This window comes from Triturus cristatus, chromosome 4_1 (assembly GCF_964204655.1).
Source record: "Triturus cristatus chromosome 4_1, aTriCri1.1, whole genome shotgun sequence".
NCBI classification, from domain to species: Eukaryota; Metazoa; Chordata; class Amphibia; order Caudata; family Salamandridae; genus Triturus; species Triturus cristatus.
This window is the reverse complement of record NC_140585.1, coordinates 1,128,546,608-1,128,568,196: the sequence shown is the minus strand read 5'-3', so window position 1 is coordinate 1,128,568,196 and position 21,589 is coordinate 1,128,546,608. Positions and strand designations below refer to the sequence as shown.

General features: G+C 43.5%; 1 protein-coding gene across 1 annotated transcript in view; it reads left to right on the top strand.

The window, feature by feature from the left end:
* AASS (aminoadipate-semialdehyde synthase) overlaps window positions 1–21,589 on the top strand; it is a 417,355-nt gene that overhangs the window by 56,286 nt on the left and 339,480 nt on the right. Inside the window, exons 2-4 of the mRNA XM_085654183.1 lie at window positions 6,586–6,803; window positions 17,117–17,293; window positions 17,862–17,946. Coding sequence (XP_085510309.1) covers window positions 6,594–6,803; window positions 17,117–17,293; window positions 17,862–17,946 — 472 coding nt within the window. The 5' untranslated portion in view covers window positions 6,586–6,593. The remainder of the gene's footprint in view (window positions 1–6,585; window positions 6,804–17,116; window positions 17,294–17,861; window positions 17,947–21,589) is intronic.

The following is a 21,589-nucleotide window of genomic DNA, read 5'->3' as shown; positions in this document are numbered from 1 at the left end:
TTAACGAGCTGATACAAATCTGACGCAAAAGAGGAAAGAGCTGAGAGCCCAGGTCCTTCCAGATTTTATGTGGAAGAGGATCCAAAGGAGACCCTGAAGACACACTTGCAGCAGTTCTATAAAAAATCTCCTCCGAAAATGGCTCAAAGTGGTTCATGGAGGATATTAAGCCTATCTCTGTTCTTTTTACCTTTCCCAGCTCCCTTACCCCATTGATTTTATCAATGGAGCCCTCTTTCCTAGGAGGATCATTCATCTTTAATCCATCAATGATATTGCTTTTTTTTTCCATGAAAAAAGTTGCTAAACTATCGCCCAGGGCTTGAGTTGGCATGATTTTAGATTGGGTGCACTCAGGGACAGTCATATCTTTCACGATTTAAAAATTGTTCGAGAATTATTTTTTGAGTTTAAAATAATGTTAGCAAAGTATTCAGATTTAGCCAAATCAATTTCCTTCCTGTATTCCATTAATACAGCCTTCCAGGAGGACTTATCCTCATCCGAGTAAGTCCTCCTCCATTTCCTCTCGGCCTGCCGGCAGATCAATTTCAGAGATTTAAGATGATCATTGTACCAGCAGGCAGACGGCCTACCTATCTTCTTACAGTTTTTTTATGGGGGCGATTTGGGCAAGTTGGCTTTTAATCTGATCACAGAAGTCAGTATAATTATCTTCCACTGTTCTTCCATTATTAAAATTATTCTCAAGGGATAATACTGAAGAGGAGCTAGTCTTCCTTTTAAGGAGTCCCTTCCAGTCTCTACTCCTGAACATCCTTGCCTCTCTGGTGGCGGGTCGTACTCTTCTAAGGTCAAGTATCTGAAACTTGACCAGATGATGATCGGACCAGCCAACCGGGAGGATCTCTACTGCTCCCAAGGCTTGTTCCTTAGAGAAGATTAGATCTAATATATTTCCTCCCTTATGGGTAGCCTCACTAATCCACTGGCGCAATTCCAAACTCTCACAGGCCTGAGTAAGATTACTATGACCAGAATCCAGGGTTCCATCGCACCATAAATTAAAGTCGCCCATTATAAACAAATTAGAGTGGGTAAGGGTCATATTGCAGATAACATCTATTAATCCCTGCAGGTGAGGTAAACTCACCATTCCTGGCGGTCTATAGCAAACAATACCCGCCAGTAAGCAGTCTTTAGAATCTTTAAGTGAAAAAACAAAAAGTTCGAAGCCCTCTACTTCATCAATCTCCAACTGAGTAAAGTCCAGGGCTTCCCTAAAAATAATCCCCACTCCACCTCCTAGTCCTCTATTTCGGGGCTTATGTAAGATTTTATAGCCCAGAGGACATGTCAAGCCTAATTCTACCTCCAGACCCAGGTGGGTCCAGGTCTCTGTCATGAAAAGGGCGTCTAAACAATGAAATTCAAGCAACAGTTGGATCTCCACCTGATGTTTTGGCAGAGGTCTAACGTTGAGCAGCCCTCCCATTATGACATCTTTCCTAACGAAATCGGCCTTCATACCAGCTGTGCCCTCCAAATGGGGTATGCCGATCCTGTCCTTCGTTGACTTACCGATCTGTTTTTGCGCCTCACTGGAATAACTGATTCTCTTATTACAATCACCCCCTTCGTCATTTCGAGCAGCATGGCTGGCGCTGTGCGAGGCCGGTGCGCGGACGGGCGCAGACGGGCTTGCCATAGGCGCGCCTTCGGCGTCCCAGCGGCGCGCCCGCTGCGCGGCCACGCCATCGTGCTGCTTAAGTAGGGCAGGGCGGAAGAAAAGCTAGACTGCTGACCTCGAAATTGGCGGGTCCGCTCTTACAGGCGGACACCGTGAGGTTAGTCTAGGAGCTAAAGTAATGGCGTAACTATAGTTTCAAGCAGTTTTGGTTGCCAGACAGGTCAGTGCAAATATTTCTAATAAAACACAATCACAATTTAAAAACCAATACAGAATGTGCAAAATCCGCGATTAGTATTCCCCCCCACCACATAATCATGTAGCGTTAGCGCGCGGCCACGCCAGTGTGCTGCTTAAGTAGGGCAGGGCGGAAGAAAAGCTAGACTGCTGACCTCGGGGTCCTTGTGGGGTTCCTTGTGTTTCTTATGGTTAATTGCCTCAGTATCTCTCCCGACCCCTGGGTTTTAGTCAAGACGCTGTGTAAACATACTTTTCTGATTACTGTATGCTGCCAGCTCCTCTGGGTTATAGGTGTTTAGCTATGTTAAAACTTTGCTGCGGCACTAAGAAAAAGAATTGATCCATAGAGTGGAGGAGTCTACAGGAAGATTGTTACTGAAAGTAAGTAACTTTTACTTTGCAAGAACAGGAAACTTGCAAGTTAGTCTGTTAAGAACCTGAGATACTATATCGATTGCTCTGTGGGATGGATCTTCTTGATTTATTTGACGTATATAAATCTCGATTGAAAACCTACTATGGAAAAGTTTATTTCAGTTTTTGAGGGTGCCACTGTAGATGCCTTGAAATTGAGTCTTGGGCTAGAAGAAATTAAAGTAAAGGCATTATTATCACCCTTCATTTGTAGGGGCTATGCTCTTTTTCAAGCTCCTAGCAAAACACTGGCAGAAATAGTATTTTAACCTAATGAATGATGATTCTTCAGTGTCATATAAGCTAAAAAGAGATTTTTTTCACATGAAGCTCACTACATTTCACTCCAATTTCCTACAAGTGTGAGTAATAAGCCCATATTAAGGCAATAATTTGAAACTGCCCGTGAAGTTTTAAATAGGGCCAAAACATTGTCTGACCATGGAGTATCTATGCCCTGTGTATGACAGAATATGTAAGTATGAAAGACATAATTGTACTGAATTATAATATTTAAATCCTTCAGGATAGTTGTGGGGGTTAGTACCCTTGCAAGCAACATAGGCCATTGCAGCAGATTACTAAAGAAATTGTTTGCTTAAACTATTTTACAGATGTTTTCAAAAGTGAAGAAGTCTGCTAAAGAAGCCACAGTGTAATTGTTCTTTAATCAATGTATATTGATATGAGTTTTCAAAATCTATTTTAGATGTTTTAACTTGTCTGCGTAGTTTCATTTTGAATTGTTTGCTGCTCCTAATTTAAATAGGTTTCTAAGATTTTTTATGAGCTATTTAATCAAACCGTGAAAACAAATGTGAAATCTAAGGCAAAAACGTTGTTTGTACCTCGCAGTGTCTGTATTACGGCCTTGTTGGTATAATGCCTTGGATATCGTTTTGATATGCTGCCACTTCCCAGAGTTTGTGAAAGTTTTCTGATAACGCTGTAATTTAATTGAAAGAAATGGAGTCTCTCTGGGATTAAAAAGCACCACTTGGTCAAACGATTTCTGGCTTTGATATTCTTCCCCTGGGGGTTTGGCTGGGCTTTTTTCCAGTTCCAGGGCCAGGAATCCCTCCCCCTTTTATGGCTAGTCACTGGACATTACACATCCAGGTTAGTCTTCTGCTTAGAAGACCTTGACATATATTCTACATTTCATCAATTCTTCACATAAAGATTGCCATCATGCAGGATAATAACCATCCTTCTTATTTCTGCTTGAATGCTTCTATGAATATGGAAAAAATATAGGGTGTTGTCGGGTTCACATTCCATGATTGGTGGTGCACCCTATAATAAGACGTACCTCCCTGTGCATATCATTTCCAACTACATTATCCTTATCACAAATACGAATTACCCTTTACCTAGACCCCAGTCCTGAATAGAAAATGGAGGTAGTTACTGTAACTCGACTCTTGCCCTGCATTAACCATTCCAGCTACTGAATAGAGGTCTCAGTCAGGGTCATGTTTGCTTAGATTTCCACAGGCAAAATGCCTGGAAGTCAACATATATTGATTTTTTTCAGTGAAAGTCAAGACAGCAAACAGTGTCCTGTACTTTCAAAGCACTTGGCTGGAATACAAGACAGTTGGAACTGAATCCAAAATTGACTCATCCCAACTTGTGGCCGCATGAAGCCTCGAAGAATTGTGAGTAAGGACCAAGGCAGATTGCTTAATGCTGGTCCCTGTCTGGCATTGCATAGTGAGCAAAGTAATAATGGACTGAAATGTCCAGATTTGTTTTGCTGCATTGCACCTGTACCATAAATTTAGGGAATATAAAACATCAGAAACCAGAAGCTTGGGGAGTAGAAACTAAGGCACAGATATAGGAGGAACAAAGCAAACCGAAGGAGATGATGGACGGAGTGCTGACATTTTTCAGACACTCACCCCCAGTAACAGATCTGGGTTGAATCCATCATCCTTCTTTAGCTCACTCTGCCACCCAGTTCAGACCCAGCCATATGCAAATCAGTCTTGACCCTGTGCCTCTTGGGAACGGTCCAGCCTGAACTGCCAAGCCAGGTCTTCCCTGGACCGGAAAAAAGCACCGAGACCTGTTTCGGGATAACACCCCTCATCAGCCAGGCTAGCTTGAATCCAGTGGTAAAGTGAGCATGGACCCATGTCTGGGCATACCCTGCCTAGGGTTTATAAGAAAACACAAGGAGATGATGGACAGAGTGCTGAAACCTTTCAGACACTCACCCCCGTCACAGATCTGGGTTGAATCTATCATTGTTCTTTAGCTCACTTCGCCACCCATGTTTAGACCCAGCCATATGCAAATCAATCTTGACCCTGTGCCTCTACCTGGCTGATGAGGGGTGTTACCCCGAAACTGGTCCCAGAATGCTTGCTTCCGGTCCAGGAATGACCTGACTTGGCATTGTTCTCATGAGGCACAGGGTCAAGACTGATTTGCATCCATCATCTCCTTGTGTTTACTTGGTTCGTCCTAAGTAGGCAGGGTATGCCCAGAAGTGTGCCCCTTGCTCACTTTGCCATTGAATTCAAGGTAACCTGGCTGATGAGGGGTGCTACCCTGAAACCGGTCCCAGGATGCTTGTTTCCGGTACAGGGAAGACCTGGCTTGGCAGTTCCGGCTGGACTGTTCGCATTAGGCACAGGGTCAAGACTAATTTGCATATGGCTGGGTCTGAACAGGGGTGGGAAGTGAGCTAAAGAACGGTGATGAATTAAACCCAGATCTGTGACTGGGGGTGAGTGTCTGAAAAGTTTCAGCGCTCCTTGTGTTTACAGATATAGTAGGCACATAAATGGACATGTTGTACAGAGGCACAGCAAAGTAACCAATGGGCATTTTTGCATACCTGTTTGTTTGTACATTAGCACATGAAATCCAGGGTTTTTTTGCTTTGCCAATGGTTGTTTCTTTATGTCTAGCTTTTCCAGCTTGTCCAACTGTGCTTCCACTTTTTACAGTAAAAAAGCAATACGCCGATGTGATTTGTGGGATTGCGTTCTCGTTGTGTCCTCCATGTGCAGAAAGATCCTCTTACGCTTCAACTTTCAACCTTCTGCTTCAAACAATCTTGGGTGTTGTGCCACAGCTTCTGCAAGTGGTTCTTCTAATGTGATGCAGAACTGACCAATTCCAGGTGTATTTCCCCATTTTTTAGGTAATGCTTGGAATATGCAGTATTTACCGCACATGATAAGTACCTCATTCCGGCAAATGGTATTTACTGGGTGCAGTAAATACCCACTCTAATCCATGAAAGGAAAAACATTCCAGTATCGTATTCCCTGTGGCTACTCGCATAGCCAAGAAGTATATTGGTACTTATACGATAGATGGGTTACAATGTATCTGGCAGTGGTATTGCCATTTTGGTGATTTGGGCTAACTCTCCATTTCATTTTCCGACTTGTTGCAGACGATTGCTTAGTCATTATTTACAAGCATAAATGCATAGTTCTTGCACAATAGAACAATACATCTCTGTGTATCATGCATGAATGGCCAGGTGAGAAAGAAAGTTTGAAAGGTGCCTTATAAATGTTGATAGTAAAAATATGCCCCCTATTACCACAACGGGATCACTCCCTGTCACAACGGGCATTATAAATGTTGATGTCACTCCATTCCTTCTATAAAATAAAGAGACTGCTGCTTCCAGGGTCAGACATCGCCTATTGGGCTATCAGGCAGTGGTTTGAAAGGTCAGTGTGTGGACCAGTTTTTTTTGGCTGTTTGTATGCCTGTTTTGTGGTCTGCTGGCCGGTTTTAACTGTTGAGTTCTCTGATATTAAATCAAACATTGGCTGCAGCAAGCTCAAATCCATGGAGTTTTGCTTAGCTTGCAAAGCACTTATACAGTGTGTATTTCCGAGTTTAAAACTGAACAATTTACAAACCTGGGACACTTTTATTTTGGTGCTCGCTCCTATTTTCTTTCCCAGTCTGACCCTGGTTGCCCCTGCATCTGTGAATAGTAAGTCGCATCTTGGACTGACCGAGAAAAGTAGATCAAGTTCTCGTATGTATCTGAATTTAAATGTGACTTGCAAAATTAAATGCATTTACATGGCATGCAAAATTTATGAAGTATATAGACCGTCATTACACGTGAAACTCTTACGTCTATGGCGCTTGTGTATGGGTTGTAAGGGGGGGTTTGCTTCTTTTGTTTGTGTTTCTGATGTCTTTTCTTTAGGGCAGATTTCTAAGAACTGCAGTGCATTTTCAGCTACACCTAATTAAAATGACTTTCTTTGATTGGTTTGTGCTACTTCCAGGTATAACCATGCTGCGCTTACTCGGGCATAAGAAGGGTTATGTGTGTGTCTTACCCGCGAGATGCCTTCATCACAAGGCTGTGCTCGCGATACGAAGAGAAGACATCAATGCATGGGAAAGAAGAGCACCCCTTGCACCCAAGCATGTGAAGGAGCTCACACACCAGGGCTTCAAGGTGCTGGTCCAGCCGTCCAACAGGAGAGCGGTTCATGAAAAGGTGAAGTGTAATTGTTGTCTTTGTGCACATCACGTGGTCCACTTATTATCAGATGGTCAAAACAAACAGTCAATTGGCCATTAATTATTTTTAATTAAATTTCTTTTCATTATCAATTATTGACGTACTCTTGCCAAATCTACTTTTACATGAAGATCATACGCACAATTACAATGAAGAACGACAAGCACAGAAAACCGATATAGAGCCACATGCATCAAGCATTTTTGTGTTCGCAGACCGGCTGATTCGCCAAAGTGGACCATTTACGAATGCAAAACATGCTTTTCACGTGATTCAAACCCTATTTTGTGATTGGGTAAACTGTTACCGAATTGCAAAATGAATTTGCGATTTACTAATTGGAAGGGTCGTGTTTAGGTTGTCCCTTCCAAATAGCGGATCCTAATGGCATATATGAATGTTTTTTGACCTTGAAACATTCGCATTTTACCACCTACTTCAAGTAGGTGGTAACCCATTCACAAATGAGAAGGGGTGCCCAAGGGACTCGTCCCCTTTTGCAGTGGCAGCAAAAACAGTTTTTCAGGGCAGGCAGTGGTCCCGCGGACCAATGCCTGCTCTTAAAAAATAAAAATAAAACTTTTTTTTTTAAAAAGCAACCCGTTTTCCTTTAAGGAAAACGAAATGTATTAAAAATTATTTTTTTTGCTTTATTCAAAAGCAATTACGGACATGGTGGTCTTCTGACCCCAGCAGGCCACCATCCCCGTGATTTTCGCGATTCCTAGGGGGTTGCAAATTGCGACCTACCTCAGTAATATTCATGATATAGGTCATTTGTCACCCCCTAGGTATTGCAGAAAGTTTTCAGCACACTTTCATACATACCATTTTGCGAATCGCAAGGATTCGCAAATGGGGAATCGCAAAACAGTTCCTACATACATCTGGCCCATAATCTCATGGATTGCAACATAAATTGCAGAGGGTTTTTTGATCCGTCACTCACCTGTGAGTACAATAGAAATGGAAAATATAGAATTAAATTCAAGAAGACAAAGGGATTCAGTTCCAGTTACTATGATTCAGAGAAAACAGTACAGAATTACGAGACATGAGACGTTAGGTGATTGCTACTTTTTGTCTTCGCTCTTGGGCATCAAAGTAGTCCGTTTGTGCTGCTTTTTCAGGAGTGTTTTCTCCTCGTGCCCCTGGTGACTCATTTCTCCTTATTTCATATGGTACTCCTCAAACAAAGACTCTGATCGTACTGCCATCTATGAATTATTGGCATAGGACCTGAATGTGTTTGTCATCTTGAATTTAATTCTATATTTTCCATGCTTATGATCTTTATGTAAACACACTTTGGTCTAGATTATGTATGAATTGATAATGAAAAGCAGTGTAATGACAAATAATTTATTATCAATTTGACTATTTACTTTGATAATTTTTTGTTGTGACTCAGTACTTTAAAGAAAATTACATGGCCTTTTTCTTGTGTTGTATCTAATAGTATCTGGGGGTCTAATCTCCTGTGACTTTAAGACTCACCCCCTCCCCTTTTTGAGAAAATTGCTACCCCTGATCAGATGGATGATGGTTGAATTATCCTTATAAACATTCAAGCAGGTATATGCAAGATTTGCACATTTTGCAGGTCCCCATAGTTGAATCATGCCATATGCAGTGTTGTGGCTCTGACATAAAAAAATATATTTTGTTAATATTGTGTGATGAAACACTGGAACACTTTCTAAATTAATTGACAAACTGGCGCCTTAAAAATCCTCTCTGTTCAACGAATCTGCTTTTATAAATTGAAAGAGGAGATGTACATTTCTAAAGGTTTCCTGGCAAGGGGAACAATGGTTGTATCTGTCCATGTTGCGGAAGATATGTAACTGTGTAGCATTTGAAGTGCAATTTTATTACAAGACTGGATGCTCCTATTGTGTATTCGTATTTTGTTGTTGCTGTGTACAGAGAGGCTTCAAAATAAAGCGATGTTCCATAGTAAACTCGGGAAAATGCTTTAAAAATAAGGCAATGAATGTGAAAGAGTCCCATAGCCTGCCTGTAAGTTCCCAAGTTGTGTTGTTCATTGTTCGCATTCAGCACAGTCCGAATGCAGGGCCTTTCCTTTGGATCATACAACTCTCAAAGGGAATTATATCCAGCTATGATTAATCTGTCTATTTTGTGAGTACAGAGTCAAGTGTTTTTAACTATGAACACACATACACATTTTGTTCACCTGCACGCCATGTGATATGTTAGGGGTACATTAAATTATTGTTCTTGTTTGCAGTAATATTTATTTAAGAATACAAGTTGCGCTACTTAATAATTAACTGCAAGACATTGGCTGCCTTTGTGTAGCATCTAATATGTTCTGGCTTAAATCATTGACCAGCATTTGGACATATTGATGGAAAATGAGACCACAGTGAACAATTGTATTGGTTTATAATTGCTCCAGGTTCCTTGATGCATTTTGGTTTGCTCTTTTATACTTCAGGCCTAATCTTTTGTTAAATTACCTCTTGTTGCTGCTTTTCCTTGGAGGAGGGTCTGAATCAAAGCACGATCAGCACTTGCACCATGCCTGCTTGCCGCTGTGTTTGTAAAATGTGATCATGAGGCTGCAGAAACCTGAGACGAGAGCTTGTTAACAAGCTTAAGAATCATGATGGTGGTTGCTTCTGGTGCTGCCAGGACAACAACCGGTACAGTAGCAATCCTCAAAAGTAAAGTAATACACTAAGTGCATCCCTGGATGTGCAGTCCCAGAAGAAACCCCAGAAAGCGAAGCCAGCTCTTCAGCACAACCCGAAGTAGATCTAGAGTGCCACAAGATCAGTAACCCACAAGAAGTCACTCAAGATGCATTTTTCTAGCAGGAGGAAATGTACATTGAGGGAATGTATACTTTGTAATCATTGTATATAGCGCATCCACTATAGTGCCCAGTGACACTGCCAGCCACCAAAACCTAAGGTTACAGACCAATAATTTACCAGTTCAGGCTGTCAATGCAGTCAGAGCCTTCTGCTAGCCTCCTGCTTTGCGTAGTCAAGTAGCCGGAGTGCTTCCTTGGTCTTCTGTCTGCAAAGCCACCCTGGATACCAGACACTTCAGAGCTACGGACTGAGACCCACTGACCAACAACCAGCTAGTTAAGGGCCATGTATTGACACCTCAACACTAGTTAAGTAGTGTGAGCTGTCTAACTGCTCACAAGCGGAAATGGAATGGTGGATCTGTGTAACCCAAAAAGGTGCACACATCTGTTAAGTATTGTAAAATTTCAGCAGGCTAGATATACACATGGTCAATTGGAGAAAATGATTTGCTTGCAAAAAGAAAGCCCGGAAGCAGATTTCACATATTTCACTTTCTGGAGAATTCACCCACGCTTGGGCACAACCGCACACTAAAGCGAGACCAGAGATCTAGCCCTGTAAATCGGCTTATTCAGGCCAGAATTAATTCAAACGCCGCCACAAGTAAGTCAACGTGTACCTTTGGGGTTTGGCTCTGAAATGACTTGTGTCCAAATCTAAGGAATGCTCCTAACTTATAAACTTTAAAAACAATTGTTTTTAGAACTCCTACAAATCACATAAATGCCTCTCCTTGTACTACAACCATGATTCATAACTCGTCCCATTCTGCGACAGTCCTTTGTCTCAAAAGACTATTCTTTGTGCAGGGACCTTCACTACAGTTCGTAGCCCATCCCACCTTTTGGATTAACGAAGATCTGAACATTAAGAAGAGACCAGAAGACTCTCGTCTAATATTTCCCTCCCATTGACAATTTCAAGGAGTACACTGTGGAGGCAAGTGGGTGCACGGTGCGGTCCACCTAGGCCAACCACCTTAACAATGGAGGCAGCGTTCGCAAGTTCCCAAGTCCTTAAATTAGACTTTTCAAACATTTGGTCTGTACACTGCTTGCACCAACTTACTGGTCTGGGAACTCCCTACCTCTGCACGTCGGGCAATCACCGACACTGCCTCAATTCAGGAAGGACCTCAAGACCTGGCTCTTTGACTGATCTGCAGACCACCTCCCCCTCCCCCTCACTCCCCAGTGTCTTAAGACCCTTACGGGTGAGTAGACCCACTTTATAAGTACCCTGATTGATTGGTCTTAGGCCAAAGACCAACCCTCTTCCCTTGTACTGCGGACACACTCCTACATTAACACATCTGTACATTCCAGCATAGTCTACTGACATTTTAACTACAAGGAGAACTCCGCATCCAAAGCCTCGTAGTGAACAAGCTCTCTCACTGGAAATATGGGCAAAATGGCCACATGATATAGGAGTTCATAGGGCGGTTAGACTCGTCTTGCCCCCCACATCCTCCATGCATTGAAGCAGCCGTAGTGCCATGTAGAATGCTTTACAAAACCTCTTAGAAATTAAAGTTTCTTTATTTGGGTGTTTTGTAGAGCGCTATAATTTTGCCCTGATATTGGAGGCTTTTAAAAAATATTTTATATCACTATGATGGAACATCTGTTGTACTAATTTGGGACTTCAATACATGCCTTTCTTCACGTTTGAGACTTTGTGTAGTTGTAAAAAGCTTGTTTATGCCATTTATGACTTAACACCTTTTAACACGTTGACCGCGGCGCGAATTCCGACGCGGTGCTGGAGAAATAATGAGTGGGTGGGGTTCGGACTGCCCCCGGCTGTCCTCCGCACATGCCCACTGTGAAGTCGGACGGCCGGGAGCCGTCCGACGCATGCAAGGGGTTGAAACTGTGTTTATTTTTTATACTGTGTTTTAGTTTCATTTGTGGAGTATGTTGCATGCCTCTGGTGGTAGCAATATAGTAACTAGGGCTTCAGGCTGTTTCTGAATTGAGGTGGAGGAGTTTGTGCAACAAGCTATTTGAAACTAGTTGTCCAGCTTGGCGCCCACAAAGAGCAAGCATGCTACTGTGTTTTTTCCCGATTTGGGTGACCTAGAGAAGCCTGGTCTTAGCTGAATGTTACTGGCCAGGTGGGTGGATTCTAAATTGGAATTCGGGGGACAGTTCATGCAGGGCTTTGTGGTCAATTTAACAAGCTTTAAATGTGATCCCCTTTGCAATAGAAAGCTTGGTCCAAAGAGGTACATGTGATGTTTTTATTACCTACTTACTTATGCCTACTATCCCTCCTGGTGTATAGGCCATCACCCATGACTCTCCAGCTATCTTTGTCCTGGGCTTTTCTTTCAGTCTAACTACAGGTGTAACCCATCTCTGTAATGAGCCTCGAATCCTCAGACCAGGCTTAGCTCTTTTCTTTTTACCTTGAGGTTCCAGGTCAGAGTTTCCTTGGTGGTGTTTGATGCAGACTTGCGAAGCGTGTGACCTATCCAGCACCAGTGTCTTCGTGATTTCTTCATGAGTTGGGAAGTCTGCTGCCAAAGGTCATAGCTGCTGAGGGTTTTTGGCCAGTGGATTTGGAGGATTTTCCTCAGGCAGGTGTTGATGAAAGTCTGGACTTTGCTGGTCACTGTTATCCTCCAAGTTTCTGCTTCATACAGCAGGACTGATTTTACATTGCTGTTAAACAGTCTGATCTTGGTTTTCAGCATTAGGTCCTTGGAGCTCCAGCTCTCCATTAGCTAAAATGAGGACAACCCTCACTTTGCAGATGCTTGCCTGATGTCGACGACTGTGTTTCCCTGCTTACTTGTCTATGACACTGCCCAGGTAGGTGAAGGCCTCACCCTCTTCCAGTGCATCGCCTGCAAAAGTGACTGCAGCTCTTCTGGCCATATTAGCCTTCAGGATCTTGGTTTTTCCTCTGTAGATGTTGAGGCCAAGTTGTACTCACATGGCCGCCACATTGTTGGTCTTCTCTTGCATCTGCAGTTGGGTACGGGAGAGTAGAGCCAGGTCATCTGTATAGTCCAGGTCATTTAGCTGCATCCAAGGAATCTACTGGATCCCATTTCTTCTCCTTGCTGGGGATGTATTCATGATCTAGTCTATGGCCAGTAAGAAGAGAAAAGGCAAGAGCAAATGACTCTCGTGGACTCTGGTCCTCACTTGAAAGGCTTCCGTGAGTTGTCCTCCATCGACTATTTTGCAGGTCATTCCCTCGTAAGAGTTCCTGATGACTCTTACAAGTTTATCTTAAAACAATGGTCCTAGACTTATTAAAGCTACAATTGAGTTAGGAAAGCATTCATTAGTCAAAAACATCAGGTACATATAGAATTAGCATAGGATCATTAATGTACTACCAATTTCTTCAGCACAAAAGCATGTACATCCTCAAAAGACACAACGGCACACAATATCGCTCCAATAGTGACTGTTTATTTCTCAGTTACTTAAATAACAGATCACCATATTCAATGCTCCAATAGAAAAGGTTGCTCCAAGGGGAGTGTGAAAGGGAAAGTGCTTGTAACGTAGGACAGATATAAAGGAGGGGAATCCAAAGAACAGAATCAACAAACGATCAGTTTTGCATTCTACTATCATTAGTAAACTGGTCGTGGTTCATAGTGGCACCAGTTTTACAAATGGGCCTGTCCCTCATGGATTTTCCAAATGTTGGTTTAACGATTTTCTGATGGCGCACAGAGCGTTTTCATCTGTGTAAAGGGCAGGGCCGGGACGGTATCGGGTACAGGCCCACTGGGGGAGAGTGTTGACGTTTCGACCTTGGTGCATAGAGGGTAATTTACATCCTCTGCAGGTGGGTCTTCCTCAGGACAAGGGGAGGCAACCTATGGTGAGGTATCCTTAAACAAACACTTTGTAAATCTAAGGACAGGCCCATTTGTAAAACTGGTGCCACTATGAACCACGACCAGAGCATTGAATATGGTGATCTGCTATAAAAGTAACTGAGAAATAAACAGTCACTATTGGAGTGATATTGCGTGCCTTTGTGTCTTTTGAGGATGTACATGCTTTAGTGCAGAAGAAATTGATGGTACATTAATGATCCTATGCTAATTCTATATGTACCTGATGTTTTTTGACTAATGAATGCTTTCATAACTAAATTGTAGCTTTAACCTCTTCAGTGCCCATGACGAGATAGTCTCGTCATGGAGCACGGTTGCGCTGTGCCCATGACGAGACTATCTCGTCATGAACCCCGCCCGCTAATGTAACGCCCGGCACAGGGCGGGGAAAGGGCGTGGCACTGAAGAGGTTAAGAAGTCTAGGACCATTGTATTCTATATCAATCATTACCCAGGTCCGTGGACAATTGTGGGTTACCCCATTCTATCATAATGCGTACAAGTTTATCTGGCATAACATAGTGGAGGAAGCATTTCCAAAGGGTCTCTGTCCACACTGTCGATGCCTTCTCATTGTTGATGACGTTGCCATAGAGGGAGGAGTTCCATTCCATCAACAGCTCAATAATGATGCACAGTATTGCAATCTGGTATGTGCAGGATCTATCTTTGCAGAAGCCAGCTTGATGGTCTTGCAGTTGAACGTTGTCGACTTGTTCCTACATTCTGTTCAGGATGACTCTATTGAAGACTTTGCCTGGGGTCGGTAGAAGAGTTATCCCTCTGAAGTTTGCACAGTTACTCTGCTCTCCTTTCTTGTGGATCTTGATGAGCTATCCCTCCTTCCATTCTGATGGCCCCTTTCGCTCTTCCCAATTCCTTCCAAACATGGGGTAGAGGATGTCTACTGATGTTTCAGTGTCTGCCTTCATTGCCTCTGCAGGAATGTTGTCAGGACCTTCTCCCTTCCCATTTCTCATATGTTGCTTTTTAGACATGTTGGAGCTGACCAGTGTGGAGACCCGGAGAGACGCATTTGCCTTAGTCAAGTAAGGAAGAGTTTATGGTTTAATGCCTGTTAATCTATTAATTTATAAAGTCAGAGTGTTCCGAGCCTTTTGGAATTGGAGTAGCAGGAGTAGATAACAATGCTACTTGAGCTTTGAGGAAGTAAAGATTATTTCAATCTTAGCTCTGACAACTGAAAGCTATAGAAGGTTCTTTAGTTGTACTTTGACACCTTCTCTAGCGTTACCCAAGACCTTTTTATTTTTATTGTATGTGTAATACATTTATTTGTAGGGTTTATAAGCTAGACCTCTTCACCCAATGATCTGTTATTGCATCCTTCACATTTTTCTTCTCAGTACAGAGTAAATGATAGGGCAGTGGGTCTGCCCACTTCAGCAAACTGGCTAAATTCATTGTGAGTGACGGCATTCCCCCCTTTCACAAGGAGCACATCTGCACACAAAATGGTTACCTTCAGTGCTAGGGACTACTGTGGCAATGTGTGGTTTTTGAGACCAAAAGATGTTTTTGCTTTTAAGCATGTTTTTGATGAGGGCCTGGCAGCTTCCCCAACAATACAGATTGACAAAACCACGATGGTACAACAAAACAAGTCATGATAAAGCCAAAAGGCTGGCAGGCAGCGCCAGAATGGCCTTGCCAATGTTTGGTAATGTATTCATGTTGATTTTGTAATGTGAATAAAATAGTTTTTATACTTGGGCCAGTTGACATCAGGGCTGGCTCTTGAAGAACATCGAGTGTGCCTTCTGAGAGTGAAGGAGCTTTTTCTTAGCATGACAATAAATAATGTGAGTAAATAAGAGTATCCAATTTAAAAGTGTTTCTGGATAATCTTTCTTTGCGGTTTCAAAATACAGGGAGCGTTATACTTGGACATAGTTATGAGTTGCTCTTCTAATAATGTACAGCAGTGCTTGTGTTGGTGCCCTACCAATGTTATTGAGGGTTCAAACTCAAGCATAGCTGTCGTAACAGTAGCTGCAACACAGCCTCTGATAAGCTTATGTTCATCATTTCTTCTTTTGCCAATATAACTTTTGGCCACACTTGGCTAACTACACAAACACTAAGAGTGCCTCAACCCCTCATAGGAATCCTCCTCCACACAAAAGGAAGATGCATCCCAACAATTGACCTCTGTAGAGTGGTGCCAGCACATGTACTCTCCTGTTTAATCCACATCAGGTTTTGCCTTCCTGATCTCATTCTAATGCCGAAACAGTTAAGCTTTCACATCTTTACCATTCTCCTTATGGAATTACTATCCATTTATTTTCAAGATTGCTAATAGATCCAGTTCCTTTGGCACATGCTTAGTGCATTAGGGCAGCGCAGACAAAGAGTTGATTTCAAAAAGCAAAAGATGCACCCAGTATAAAACCTGAAACTCCTGAAAACACAGTAGAACAATCTTACCCTTGAGACCCTTGTATGGCATACCTCACAGATGTGACTTGCACTTCAGTGAAAAATCTTTTACTTAAACATCTTAACGCCTGGACCTAAAGCCATGCACTTTTCTCGTCAAAGGCTTGTTGCCTGGCACCACAAATGTGTTGTAGTAGATCTAAGTTGTTGTGTTACACAGGCTGGAGTTGTGGTCTGTTTGTACCACAACGTAGAATGTGGATCCTCAGCTCAGCTTGTTGAAATTTTGCGCTCTCCTGGTTTGCGCTTAACCAAGAATTGTTGGTTCGTGGTCTACGGAGACTCTGATTAAGATCTGGAACATTGACCTTTGTGGGATTCCTAATCTGGGGTTGACACCCTGAAATTATTTGGTGAAAGCCTCTGCCATATAAGGCCAAATATGAACAATTTTGAGCGTCCATTAACCAGCCTATAATTTGGAGCTTCAAGTAATAATCCTTCACACCTCTAAACATCAGGTTTTATTTAATCAAAACTGGGGAAAACAGGGAACAAGCGTGACTCCAGAAATACTGACATAGCACTAGTTTAGATTGACATTGGACAGTAAATCCTGCTTTCTTCCCCCGCGACATTGCCTTTGACCAACCAATCATAGTTCATGGCGGTATACTTATTGATTCGTCATAAGCTGCCCTTCCACTGTACAGTTCTTGCTGAAGCCTTGTTGTTGGATGCCTCTAGTAGAAGGTTTTATCATGTATTTAGATTTTATTGTTTGCTTAACACATACTTAGATCATTCTGATGTAACTTGGCTGTACCATTTCCTTTCACCCATTCCACTGCGCCAGCACTGCTTGAAAGTGATGTTTCACTATTCCAGCTTGTTCAAACTGCCATGGTATCTGGAATCTTGCGTGATGTTTGAGTGGTATTAAATATTCCTCCCTGTTTGTTCTGCATATGTAGGTAAAAATAGAAGATTGTATACTGCTGATTCAGTGTACATCTCATGTTTTGTGTATCTTTAGATGGCCTTGTGCAATGGTTGTATTCTGTTCATTGGATATCAGTGGAACTGTTTTCCTTCACAAATGGTAAAACATGGTTTAGCAGCTCCACTGCAAAACCGGTGACCATGTTACTTTCTTTTTTGGCCAGGAGTATGCAAAGGCGGGCGGTATCATTCAGGAGGATATCTCTGCTGCTTCTCTAATCGTGGGAGTGAAACGACCACCAGAGGATAAGTTAATTCCCAGGAAGACATACGCGTTCTTCTCACACACCATCAAAGCTCAAGAAGCCAATATGTCCCTGCTGGACGAGATTCTGAAACAGGTAATAGAAAATAGATGTTATGACAGTCCTGTGGGAAGAGGTCCTAAAATGGGTAGGAGAAAATACTAGATTTTACGACAGTCCTGCAGGATGAGATCCTGAAATTGGTAAAATAGATTCCTAGCAGGTACTCATGTTGGTTCAGTAATAGCTTAGCTTTGCAACACCACTCATTTTTTCTCATGCTTATTGTACTTTCATTTGGTGATTCTATGAAACATTCACCCAGTAATATTGCATATATGGGAAAAGTAGCAGACGATGGGTACCTTGTTTGTACAGTGGCCGATCGATGAATGAATTACTTTGGTAGTGTGCTTTAACAGTGGAGGTTACAGGTGGATGAAGTACCTCTTACTTGCAACCATCAAGCAGGGAGTTGTTCCATCCTACACTGTTGATGATCTGAAACAGCCTTTTAGTACAAAATACAAGTAAACTGTTCAGTCATTGGAAAGTTTGAAATGTCACTAACTTTATTATAAGCATAATTCCCTTCATCCTGAGACATAACGGTAATCGCTCCAGAAATTATAATTAACCTACATATGTTATAATTTTCCTTTAGGAAATTCGCCTAATTGACTACGAAAAGATGATGGACCACAAAGGGACACGTGTTGTGGCCTTTGGGCAGTGGGCTGGTGTGGCAGGTACTATTTCTGATTTTCATAAAGTAATTTTATTAACTATCTCCGGAATTTAAGTGTATGACAGCTGTTTTTTATTCATGTTGTGAAAGTTTGTGAAAATCTAAGTTTAGTTACTTCTTTTACCTAGAACGTATTAATGGTACCTTCTTTATTACATGTGTATTGCTTCACACTGAATCCTTTCATGTTATCTTTTTTTTTTTTTAATCAATCAAAATAGCTTTATTCCACAGATTTGTCATAAAAGCAGTACACATACGTTACAACATGTATATTAAGAAAATACATATTCTGAGTCTAAAACATTTAAGAACGGATTAAACAAGGAATGCTGCCGAATAAACTAATTCTGGAAATGAAATACATACATACTCGATTAATCCCAGGCAATTCATACTATGGTACAGCCTATCTTTCGAACTGAGGGCATTTAAATCAATTAGCTTGGAGCAACACCCTGGATCGGATGGTCCAGGCCCAGCCTAAAAACTTAGCCATTGCGATTGCTATTGGCAGCGATGGGTCCGTTGTAAGGATTCTTAGGGCCTCGTCATGCTTTCTGAAGCCTAGAAGTTTGCAAATAGGTATAACCCACATAGCCCAAAGTTTTTTATACAGTGGGCAGAAGAACAACAGGTGGCTAACCGTTTCTTCTTTATCTAAGCATTTTGGACAAGCTTTCATCATAACTCCAACCCAGTTGCCAGTAAATGACCTAACAGGTAGGGTACCAACCCTCAATTGGAAGTATAACTTCCTGTCTAAAGGTTTCTCAATAGAGTCCCAATAGTGTTCTAATACAGGCTTTATCTTCAATTCAAGGAACCGGCCTGTCAGATGTTTTACTGCACCCTTCGCTCGTACTGACACCGTTACCATGTCCCAATACTTCTCCTTCAATATCTTTTTTGATGGTAAAGGAGCATTTTGGGGATCATCCCAAAGTTCTCTCAGACCTAGATTCACCAACAACAACCTTATCTCCCCTAGCCATTTAATCCTATGGAAACAATCTGTGTCCATTACATCTTTGATCCCTCTAGCATAATGCGAAAGTTCAGCCGTGCACCACAATCTTCGCCAATATAAAAGAGAGCGAAGTTTCGCCAAATCCCTTACTGCTTTCCTTCCCAAGTCAAGCAATAATGGACACATGGGTGTGCTTATTGGGACACTGGTGACCTTACGCAAGAAGGAATTTTCAGTAGCAGTTATGGTAGATAAATTCGCAAACCCCCAAAGCTCCGCTCCATACAGAGTGGAGCTTAGGACTTTCATACCATAAATCTCCATCAGTGCATGGGGGAGGAGCCAAGATGGCGACCGGAGCAGTCGCTTGAGCGCCCGGCTCCGTCGGCCCTTGGCCTCGGACTATCATCCTGATTCCTATCCTTGCCGATTTTCGAGGTGCAACGCGTGCGACGACGCGCTGACCGCGCCGCCGCTTTCCCGAAGTCTTAGCCCGCCCGGATGCCGGAGTTTTTGGTGCCTTTGTTCCCCGCCCTGGACCCTTGCTCTACTGTGGCCTCGGCCGACCCCCTGGAATCGTTGCAGTCACCGGACCCGCTGGTGCAAATCTGAGCCCGAGGTCCCGATCCCGCCTCACGCCACGCACGGTCGCCAGAAGAGCCGGGAGAGAGACGCCCGGACACCTCCTGTACCCTGCATCTGATGGGCTGGAGCCAGAGGGTAAGCCCCGGTGTGGCGGGTCTCCTACCCCGCTCTGTGGATCACGCTGTAGAAGGCTGCAGACCCCCTTCTTCTATGGTCTAGTCGGCTGCAAAGAGAGCCTGAGGGAGGGGAAGAGACTGCTGGCTTTCACCTGTTGCGGCGCAGACCTGTTGGGAATTGCCTCCTTGTCACGATCCCCCCCCTGGCCACGGTACCGTTCAACGGTAAAACATGGCGCTGATTGCCTGCTCGCTGCGGGGGGGTGATGCTCCGGTCTCGCCCGCTGCCCGCTTCGCCCTCCCTCTACCAGACTCCAGCTCTCCAGTGCCGTCCCGGATTGCTGCCGTTGGGGGGGCGCAGCTTCCGCTGACATACGGCTCCGTTCTGGCTGCCCTGCGGGACTTTCGTCTGCAATTGTGTGTCGGCTTGCAAACGCTGAGTGAGCGGTTCGACTCTACACTGTCTGCTGCGGGCCGTGAGCGCCCCGTTTGTGATCAACAAGACGTGAGTCTGCCAGTGCTGTGGTCCTCCTGCGGGGAAGCAACGACTGGGTATAACGGTGCTACACTGGTGTCTGCATTTGGCTTTCCCGGCGCTCAGGATCAATCGCTCTCCTGCTCAATGGCAGATACTTTGTTTCCCCGGTCATTGCCGCCTGCTTTGTTGTTGCCTGCCTCACCGTGCCCGCAGGAGTTTCCAGCTGAACTACACCTGGCGACCTCGAGGAACTGTTCACGGTGGCCTACGACTCCTTTTATGTGGAACTCATGTACTTTACAAGCCAGGTCTGGATTTTATATGGTGTGCAAGGGGACCTCAATAGATGATCGGCGGCCATTTTGTGACTCTACTTCTCCATCTTCTCCCAAGTGGCCATATTGTCTTTGTCTGTTCGGGATGCGGGGCATTCACGAGGGGGCGGGTCTAATCGTACGCCCGCGATCGGGCCAGGGCTAGATTACTTTCTATCATCATGGCTTCACGGCCGGGCTGGACTGGGACTGGAATTGTCTACTTATGTTGTGCGCACTCGTCGCGATCTGTCTGCCTTCATTTCCGTGGTGTTACATGCTATCTTCCCACGACCGCCTTTGGGTGTAGTGGGGTTTCAGTGTGTGGAGGCTTGGTTGGCCGGTGGTGTCGGGCGCTCCTGAGGATACGTGGGCTCCTCCCCGCCTCCTTTCTTCTTTCTTCTCTTAGTTTCTTTACTCTATTCCTACTTTCTCTCTCGTCTATATTTCGGGTTCATTGGGCGACAGGCACTATGCTGGGGGGGGGGTAGGCCATAGCCTCCGCATTGGTGTAGGGTGGGGGGGTAATTTACTGTTTCTTTTTTAGTTCTATGGGCCTCTTTCTTTCATGTCTCTGCGCTATACTTGTTTCGATTCGGGGTCCGGGTGTGGGGTGGATTGAGTGGGGGCGGCTTTTAGGGGGTGCGTATTTACTACTGTGATGATCCTGTTATCTAATTGCATCGCCTTACTGTATGATATTTTCTATGGCTGTTTTAATGATGCTGCTGCTCTCCAGTGTATGAAGCCGACTTGCGGACTCGAATCTCCTTGTTTCTATCCTTTACTGACTTTTTTCCCGATAAAATTTTTTTTTTTTGAAAACCTTAAAATTAACCTTCACTTCTCCTTCCCCCGGTGTCAAGGCTCCCTCCAGTGTATGAATCCTGAATCGTTGCTAATCTTGACCTTGACGCACAGGGGATGTATTGTTTGTCTCTGTGCTCAACCGTATTGTGGCCGGCCTGATGGTTGTAGGCCCGTATTTGTTCTTTTACTATGCACAAATAAAGGTTTTTAAAAAAAAAAAAAAAATCTCCATCAGTGGGCTAATTGGTTTGGAGAAAGAGGTTTTAAAATTGACTGCAAGAATCCCAGCCTGTTGTTTGTACTTTAGGGTAGCTACATTAATTTGGTTAGACCAACTCATGTCTGACTGTAGCGTGACTCCCAAATAAGTA